This window comes from Hyalella azteca, unplaced genomic scaffold (genome assembly GCF_000764305.2).
Source record: "Hyalella azteca isolate HAZT.00-mixed unplaced genomic scaffold, Hazt_2.0.2 contig100, whole genome shotgun sequence".
NCBI classification, from domain to species: Eukaryota; Metazoa; Arthropoda; class Malacostraca; order Amphipoda; family Hyalellidae; genus Hyalella; species Hyalella azteca.
In genome coordinates this window covers 17555-26966 of record NW_025930461.1, presented here as the reverse complement: position 1 = coordinate 26966, position 9412 = coordinate 17555, and the positions used below count along the sequence as shown (strand labels likewise).

Genomic DNA, 9412 nt, shown 5'->3' with positions numbered 1-9412 from the left:
TGTTACTTAGAGGTTGAGAATATTAAAGAGGCGTAGAACTAATTCTCTAATATGTTAGGCTTTTGGTATGTTCAGGAGCATTATTTCTCGTAACATTAATGTTAAGTAAGAAATTGTGTATATTTCGGCAGTGTTGAAAGAGTCCCTCCCTCTTTTTCCAATTCCTCGTAAGTCACCCCAGGAATTACTAGGAAGCTCCAGCCGGGCAGCATGTGCTCAGTGCTTTGATTCATATCTACGAGAAACAATTCAAGCTGGAAAAGTAGATTATTATATTTTTGAATCTTGCGATTGAACTAGGGTTACTGAAGTATGCAGATAATTTATTATTTAGATTGTTTACTTTCATAGACGTGACTGAACTTTCGAAGTTTATATTTTAAAATGTAAATAGTAAAGAAATTTCTGAAAATCTAACATTAAATATATTATATTATATTTGGTTTTTCTCTGCGGCCCTTAAAGAAAATCTGCAATTGAACATGCAGTGATACTAAAAGTTCAGCTATAGGGTCTGCGTATTGCTGGCTTGTTAGTAAAGGGACGCGGAAAGTTGTGAAACGTCCTTTGCACACCGGACTAACGTACAAATCTCGGTAAAAGTCGATCACGGCTTCATCAGTTTAAGAAAGTTCAGTTTGAGAAGCGCATAATTTGCTAATATCGGAAATAATATACGTTTAAAAATTAATTTTTGAAGACAACACTTCCAAAGAATCCAGTGTCTCCAATCTTATGGATGTACAATGAATTTCTCATTTAATTTTCGAATATTAATAAAATTAATTTTTTAATTTTTTAAAATATAAAATTTTTTTAATATATAATTTTTTCCATAATTATTTATTCTGTTAATTGATTCATGCATTGCCTCTGACTTCACACAAGTGTGCAAAATTTCAGATCAATTAGACAGGGAAAAGTGTGTCAAATATCAGATATAAGATTTGTAGCTGGCAAAATTATTTTTTCAATTTTTTAATATTGAAAATAAAAAAATTGCTTTCTAAAATAATTTATTTTGACATTTGATTCATGCATTGTCTCCAACTTTACACAAGTGTGCAAAATTTCAGGTCGATAGGATAAGTAGAAGTGTATTCAATTTCGATCACAAGATTTATAGCAGACAGACAAACAGACAAGAAGTGAAGTTAAAGAGAAGTGTTGTAATAATAATATGCTTTTAAAAATTACTTTTTGAAGACAACACTTCTAAACAATCCAGTGTCTTGGATGTTACACATGTACAATGAATTTCTAATTTTATTTCCAAATATAAAAAAAATTATTTTTCAACATTATTTTAGATTTCAAAATTTTGTAAATTTTCAAAATTATTTATTCTGTCAACTGATTCGTGCATGGTGTCTGACTTTATGCAATTGTGCAAATTTTCAGATCGATTGGACAGGTCAAATTGTGTCATATATGGATTATAAGATTTGTAGATGAAATTATTTTTACATTTTGTAATAATGAAAAAGAAAAATTTTAATTTATAAAATTATTTATTCTGTCAATTGATTCATGCATTGTCTCAAACTTTACGCAAGTGTGCAAAATTTCATATTGATTGGACATGTAGAAGTGTGTCAAATATTGATAATGAGGTTTGTAGCATACAAAATTATTTTTTATTTTTTTTTATTATTGATTTTTTTTTATTTTTAAGATCATTTATTCTGTCAATTGATTCATGCATTGTCTTCAACTTTATGCAGGTGTGCCAAATTTCAGATCCTTTGGACAGGTAGAAGTGTGTTAAATATCGATTATAAGATTTGTAGCAGACAGACAAACAAACAAAACAAACAACAAGAAGTGAAGTTAAAGAAAAGTGTTGTAAAAAGTTGATAATTTTAAGCTACGTTCAATGTTGTAGGTTAATGCGTTGGGCATTTGCTTGCATTCAAAATGTTCAACGGGTTTTTCAATTCGTCCTATAGTTCCAGAAAGTTAACTAAAGCAAAATCCATGTATCGCGCACCAAAATGGTTCAAGAGCACAATATTTTGCTCCACCCACCGTCCAGGGAAAATTATGGTGATAGCAAACTTTGAATCTGGGATTGTTGCTCCTTAAAATTTGCTTGAACTTATGTAGTTCATAACATTTAATCGTTGGCCAATGACTGCTGGACTAATTTTGACTGTGGACTAATTTTATAATTAGAGAGATAAGATTTATAACAAAGCCGGAAGTAATAGGAGCCATTCGCGGAAGCGTTATTAATTACTGTCATAATTACCTCAGCGTTTTCTTCATATTTCTGTGGAGACAGCACAGTGTTATGGTGATGAGAATCTCTCCTCAAAAGTTAATAGAATCTTTAAAGATCGTTAAAGTTGAAGAAAAAGTAAAAAAAAGAAAGAAACGTAAAGGCAACGCATATTCTTCATGGCAACAAGATCATTTTTCAATTGCGTATTCCAGAAAGACTTTTTTGTTAGATTAAATTATATGAATATCGTTGAAATTGAGAAGTAATTCATGATATAATTGATTCAACTGAGTTGCTAAAATTACAGTAAAGATGACCGTAACTTTAGAAATATTTTATTTACGAAATATTTATTTAATTATATCTTATTTTTATTATTTTATTTTTGTCAATGAATCATTGCTGACTTTTACTATCAATTCAAAGCTGGAAGATCTAAGAAATATTAGCCGTTCTACTTATAATTCTATTGACCAAATAGAGGAATAAATTTTCGAGACAATTTTAATTAGTTAAATTCGCTCTGACCTCCTTTTCATGTAATAAAAAAAAGCAAACCAGTAGTTTTTTTCTATATAGGCTACCATCTGCATCACAGAATTTGTATCATGCACCTACATCACACTAGCATGTATCAATAAATTAAGATCAGCTCCAGTTATATTGATAAATGCACTAACTTTGTTATTTTTCACTGATGAGCTATTACATAATCTACTACTGTGGTTTAAATTTGCATTGAAATAAAAGCATCAGAAATCTAATTGAAATAAATTTATTATTTCATTTTTCGTAATCGCTGTGGAAATAGATGATCCTTGATTACTCTTGAATTTGAACGAAGAAATTACTCATTCTTTGAATCGTATAACGGGAGGTATCGCTCTCTTTCAATTCAATCGTTGTAAAACTTCCAAGTAGTTTTTTTACGATGAATTTCAATGTGGCTAGAACCACCAAACCATGGTTGAACTATATAAAGTTGACGCACTAGAAGTTCCACCTTTCAGTTCAGCTTCCTTGTTACGTTACGTAGATCAAGAAACATAAACAAACCCGTCATTCCCACTATGGATTGTTTGACTGGTTTGAACGCATTTGGGTGATTGGCTAATGCCCTTGACGTCACTGAGATCAGTGACGTCATATGCGAACAAAAAGCTCCATCCGCGAAAATGAGCTTCTCATGGGTCAACCTTGTACTAGTTCAACCATGCACCAAACCAGCCCCCTAGTGGCGTCTAAGCCAACCGCTTTCCGCAAAGCCGCTTATATATTGTATCTAATCAATAGTCTCTTCCTATTTTTGATATCTGTACTTATTATACATAGTGTTCCTTAATGCCCCTATTTTACTCAAGTATTGTCATATTCAAAAATTAAATCTACCCGTTCCCTTATATTTATTCAATTGTATTCTGTTCTTTGTCAGTCACAATTTCCACAAGAGAATCAATTTAGTAAATACAGCGGGAGATGAATGCTTCTAACCTACCAATCCCACTGATGCATCTATACCGGGTGTCCCAAAAAAACGATATTCAACTTTGAATGGCTGTAACTCGATAAGTAATAAAGTTAAAAAAATTTGGAAGGTCAAGATTTGTTCCCTATGTTTTTCTCCATCTCTCCACCAAATGATCTCTCCACAGATCGATGTAGCCATAAGCGTTTAATAGAACTTTCAGTGACATGGGCTAAAATCGTGCTTGCGCAAAGTTTTAGTAAGATCATGTTGCATAATCATTACGTTATGCTTCAGGGGCTCATAGAATCACCCCTGTAATTGCGACAAAATGATCCTCCATGTAAATATCATGTTAATTATAATATTTAAATGGGGACGATTATATGATTATAAAAGTACGACTTAAAAGACGCATGAAATAAAAGCTGAAACTAATGGAATTTGCAATATTACTTTATTTTCTCGAATTAGTGACATTCATCTTAATACAATCGAAATTTTTCGAATATAGCAAATTATTTCTATTAACATATAACAAAAAATAAAAATCCTCCGAATATGTGCGAGTTCCATCTCATAGCACCGGATGAAATTTACTTCAATATAGAAACATGAAATGGAATTTGACACGTCCAAATCTGATTTGAAAATATTTAAGTAAGTACGAGTACAGATGTTCATGATAGAATTCCTTTTATTTGTGTTTTTAAAGAATGGAATACCTTGAAAGTTAATCATCATCAATCATAAAATCATCTTCCACCAACATCGAATATAATCAAACTCCTACTATTGCCATCGAAAATGATATATATGGAGCCCTTTGAATGCTTCAGAATATACATTTTATGATACATTTTGAATATATTTACTATTAACTCAAAAATATTGAGCATTTTATTAATCATACTATTTTCCAGTGATTCTAAATATAACAATCCAATAAAAATGTATCTGAAAAATAAGTAATTTGGCGCAGTGATTCGGAGAAGAATTGTATTGTTCATTTATTAAAGCTTGGTTCTTCACTTTCTTCGTTACCGTCATTCACAGCGTAGGACCACATTCATTTAACTTCGTTGCCTCTCATTCTTGACCTGACGTATGTTATTGAAATCAGTTCTCCGATGAACCCAAGGAAGCTGAAGCATAATCCTGACAATAACAAGATGAAGGCACCCTGAAATGAAAGAAATTATGTGTATCGCTTTTTCAAACATCAAAGGTTTTGTAAATGAACCTCTAGACAAATGAAAATTATTTGTGAAGCATCGATGATTATAGTACAGCGGTTCCCAAACTTTTTCAGTTCGATATCAATAGGTATCCTTAATTGTTACCAATACTGCTTACTAAATCCGGTACCAAATCTACACATGAACTTCTTCAATAATATCTCTAGCATTCTATCAGAAAAATCACCCACTGTACATCAAATGATATTGCTGGTATATGTCGTCTGTACATATGTCGTCTGTGCATATGTTTCATCTATACCACGAAAATATTGTCTGAACTCATCGTAACTTTACTATAATTGTTTCATAATCTTTTGATTCAACGGACCTGCATTTGTTCTTCTCCGATGACATCATATATACGCTTCGAAGATTCAATATATAATTCTGGAATTCAATATTACAGAGCAGAGAAACGTTTGATTATATCGCCGTGCTTTACGATGCTCAGAGCTAGAAGCTGACTTCTGCATGGGCCCTATATATATAGCTGCCGGTTGAGTCCATCCGAAGCTTGAAACACGTCTGCTGATTGCGCAATTTTACACATTATCAACTCTCAAATGTGTTTTAGTACATACTCTCTTTTCTACCGTGTGTGTCCTTAATTAACTGCATATCATCAATGATTTTATGTATGCAAGCTAAGCAAGAATATTGCAATAGCGAGCGTCTCGTAGGCAAGAAAAACATCACAATGAATCATGAAGTGTGTTGTACTGACTAAATTTCTTCCTTTTGCCCAGTCGCAAATCTTTACCATAGGGCCGACCCTACCAGGGGTCTCCATCCGTGCAGCCAACGAACAACTTAACCATCGGGAGCTTTAGCTCCTCGAAGAAATTCTACACTATGTTCATGTGATTTTAATCCTTTGTTGTTATTATTTGAGACGCTGTCAATTATAATTGAGCTTCCTCAACATTTGGCCAGTTATGGGAGCTCGAAGACTCTTCAAATAAATAGGTTCAGTACCACTCACCTGGAGATGGTAGAGGCCCCGCACCACTCACCTGGAGATGGTAGAGGCCCCGCACCACTCACCTGGAGATGGTAGAGGCCCCGCACCACTCACCTGGAGATGGTAGAGGCCTCGCACCACTCACCTGGAGATGGTAGAGGCCTCGCACCACTCATCTGGAGATGGTAGAGTCCCCGCACCACTCACCTGGAGATGGTAGAGGCCTAGTACAACTGATGCTCCAGGTTCCTCTGTTATGGAGCTTCCGAGACCACCCAGTTCATGCCGAGCTTTCAGTCGCTGTTGCTGGGCTGCCTGTTACGAACAGTTGAATGCCAATGGAAAGATCATACTGCCGAAGGGGAATAAACGTTATATCAAAAATGTGTTATTGTATTCCAAGCGAATTCGGTGAATTCAATACGTGAGTTTGAATTTTCCTTGTAAACATCACATCAATGTTTCTGTGAGATGCAAATCTGTGGATGCAGCTGTCGAATGCAATGTTCATTTTTATACTTTTTGAATTTGAAGATTCCTACTAAACTAAATGATGAAGTGAATCAATGTCTGAGGATGCAGCTGTCGAATGCAATGTTCATTTTTACACAATTTGAATATGAAGACTAACGATGAAGTAAATCAACGTCTGACCTCTTGCAATATTTCGTTGAACCATTTGGTGACCAAACCAGCCTCCACCAGGCGGTTGATCACCTCACTGAACCTGCCAGTGTACACCGAGAACAGAGGCGTTGCGAACCCGATCCTAGAAGTCCAGGTAAAATTGTTACACATAAAGAAAAGGTTTTGCTTCGAACTATGTTTTCAGTTGCTTCCGCATCATCAACTTGAGCATTCAAAATTTCGCCCATTCTTTTTGCGTAATAGAGAAAATATATTCTATTCTACAGATTATTGCAATGTTGTTTTGCTCAAATTAAAGGTTCAAATAATAAAAATTTCAAGATATTGATCATTTCACCCGAAAGGCCGCATCATCAACTTGAGCAGCCAAAATTTCTCCCATTCTCCCGCTCTTATTGCGTAATAGAGAAAATATATTCTATTCTACAGATTATTGCAATATTAGTTCGTTCAAAATAAATGTTCGAATAATTAAAGTTTTAAGATATTGATCATTTCACCTGAAAGGCACAAAACATTCCTTGGTGACGTGCAGCTTAGCCTGGCCGTAAACGTCTGTAAAGTTGCTAGCCACCAAATACCGTAGAAATCTGGTGGACAGGATTAATTTCGGAATACAACAGATATATATGAATCAATAATTTGATCGGTTATGTATACGACAATAATTGCCTGGATGATATATATTATACGAGCCTTAAAAACACAATATGTTCTAAAATAATGATGGCTCGAACAATGAAACTCGAATGTTTTCATTCCGAAAATTGATATGTTGCAAAAATTGACAATATCTACAACCTTGGATAAAACATAGAAAAGACAGCGACAACACAGCAAAAATCTACTGTGAGAGCTAATGAAATTCCAATTTCGTATGAAATACCAATTCTTAGGTCAAAAGTTTAGACTCAAGGGATGAATCACCGTGTGGAGTTCATGAAGAGCCTCATAAGCGATCAAATCAACTACCGAAGGTAAAATTTTTTTATTTAACGATTAAAATTACACGCATTAGTTCGTACAAGCCTACTTTATGGATGGAATGCACTTCAATGCTTCATGCATGCTCACTTTATAAATGAAATTAACTGCCATAGTCATAAACTCTCAATTAATGGAGTTGTTGGAGGTCATGGCTATTCAATCTATAGATGAAATAACCTGCCAGAATTCATGAAGGCGAAGTCGCCATGCAAAACTCTTGCAATGCCGCTGTCGATGCCTGAGACGAACTGGAACCCTTCGTAGATCTCTCGGGACGTTGGATCTATTGAATCGCTACAAAAATATAAATGAAAAAAAAAATGTGAACCATGCATTAAACGGATAAGAAATTCTAATACTTACGATCTAATTCAAATTACAGATTGGCCCAAAATTTCATGAATGTCGTTTGCATTTCAATCACGGTCATGAGAACGGGACGTGATTATTTCGCCATCAGACGTACGTGATGTCTGATGGCGTTTACTGGTTTACTGTTGTGCAGTAATTTTCTGGTTTACTCTTGTATTATATTTTCAATATTCTTCTGTACCTCCAGTAAACTCAATGAATCGTTGATTTCGTACCGTAATTGGCTCGAGGCAGTCAAGAAGGCGCGTTTATCCTAAGTCTCTTTAGGAATTTAATTGTCACCGCAACTAAAGTACCTGATGCTCGAAAGAAAACATTACTTCCCTCTATCTATACTTGGCAGAAATCAAGATGCATCTTAACGCCAACGACATTACTGTTAGGGGAGACATACACGTAGAAAAAGAACTCCATCTTGACCTCTTGATTATTGTACAGGGAGTTCAATCTATCGCCTCGCAATTACATGATATTTACCAAGTTTCATGCATGCCTGAATTATCCGATCGTAAGTGTATAAATGATTCGATTATTTTTATTGAAGTACTATGTATGACTGCATAAAACAGTTGCAATACATTAATTGTAAATTTATTTGGAACTCGTAAAAAGCGTATTTACTAATCTGTTATTAGGGTAAAGACATCAAATTGTAAGCCATTGAATTTCATTTAATACAGATTTGGAAAAAAGAAGTCACCATAATTCTAAGGAAAAATTTTCGGTATCAACTCCAATGGAAGTGCGAAAATTCGAAATCCATAGAACAGAAGTTAAAACTAGAATTGACACGATCCATATGCGATCGTTTTAAGTTTGTAAATATAGGTTGTGCGCAGTGCGCATTAGAGTACGTAGGTATGACTTCACGCAGCTTCAATTCTTGACTGGCTTACCGTAAATGGAGGAGTTTGTGAAAATCAAATATACTAGCACAACCTCTTCATTTGGCTGCACTCATTGAAGAACAGTACAATACAGAACAGTACAATGTAATTTGCACCTCGAGTATCCCAGCCTTGCGAAATTTAGAATCACTGTGTATTTTTGTGCAGAAGCCAAGTTGACAGAAAAACATATATCGACGAAAAAAATTCTTGCGCATAAATGTTGGGAAGTAATAATCAATAATAAATTAAATATTAATGTCCTGGAAATTTTCAATTACCATATAATGCACCTACCCAAACCAAGGCAATGAATAATTTTCCTCTCCTCGAGAATTGTTTGTTTATCCTAACAACGAACAATTCAGGTATGATTGTTGTAATTGAATATTTTTTAATAATATAGAGCGATTTACACAGAAAAAAAATTGTAGCCTAACTTTTTACTAAGATAGGCTGCATTAACAGCAACTGCACGCTGCTCTCTCCCTGACACGCTTTCATATAAAAAAACGAAAAGAACAGAGGTAGATAAATGAATCAGAGATTGTCTATAACAAAAGCAGAGAAGATAAAATATCTTAAAGGATAAGCTTAAATATCATGCGGCATAGAAATTAAGCAGAA

General features: G+C 34.3%; 1 protein-coding gene across 1 annotated transcript; it reads right to left on the bottom strand.

Moving 5' to 3' along the window:
• Positions 1–4168: 4168 nt before the first annotated feature.
• LOC108669666 (ionotropic receptor 21a) lies at positions 4169–7862 on the bottom strand. The gene is made up of 5 exons (XM_018157063.2): positions 7704–7862; positions 7040–7129; positions 6546–6660; positions 6099–6206; positions 4169–4872 (listed from the first exon to the last, which is right to left on the bottom strand). Exons 1-5 carry the CDS (start codon positions 7859–7861, stop codon positions 4759–4761), a joined length of 585 nt encoding a protein of 194 aa, XP_018012552.2. The 5' UTR covers position 7862; the 3' UTR covers positions 4169–4758.
• Positions 7863–9412: the final 1550 nt, after the last annotated feature.

What these genes read in the sequence shown, in the direction of transcription:
- LOC108669666 (XM_018157063.2), bottom strand. Translation starts at nt 7,861, where the DNA reads ATGCATGGTTCACATTTTTTTTTTCATTTATATTTTTGTAGCGATTCA. An exon ending in GAATGTTTTGTGCCTTTCAG is followed by an intron (nt 6,661 to 7,039) that starts GTGAAATGATCA and finishes CTGGACTTCTAG; the next exon opens with GATCGGGTTCGCAACGCCTC. An exon ending in TAGGCCTCTACCATCTCCAG is followed by an intron (nt 4,873 to 6,098) that starts GTGAGTGGTGCG and finishes CTTTCATTTCAG; the next exon opens with GGTGCCTTCATCTTGTTATT.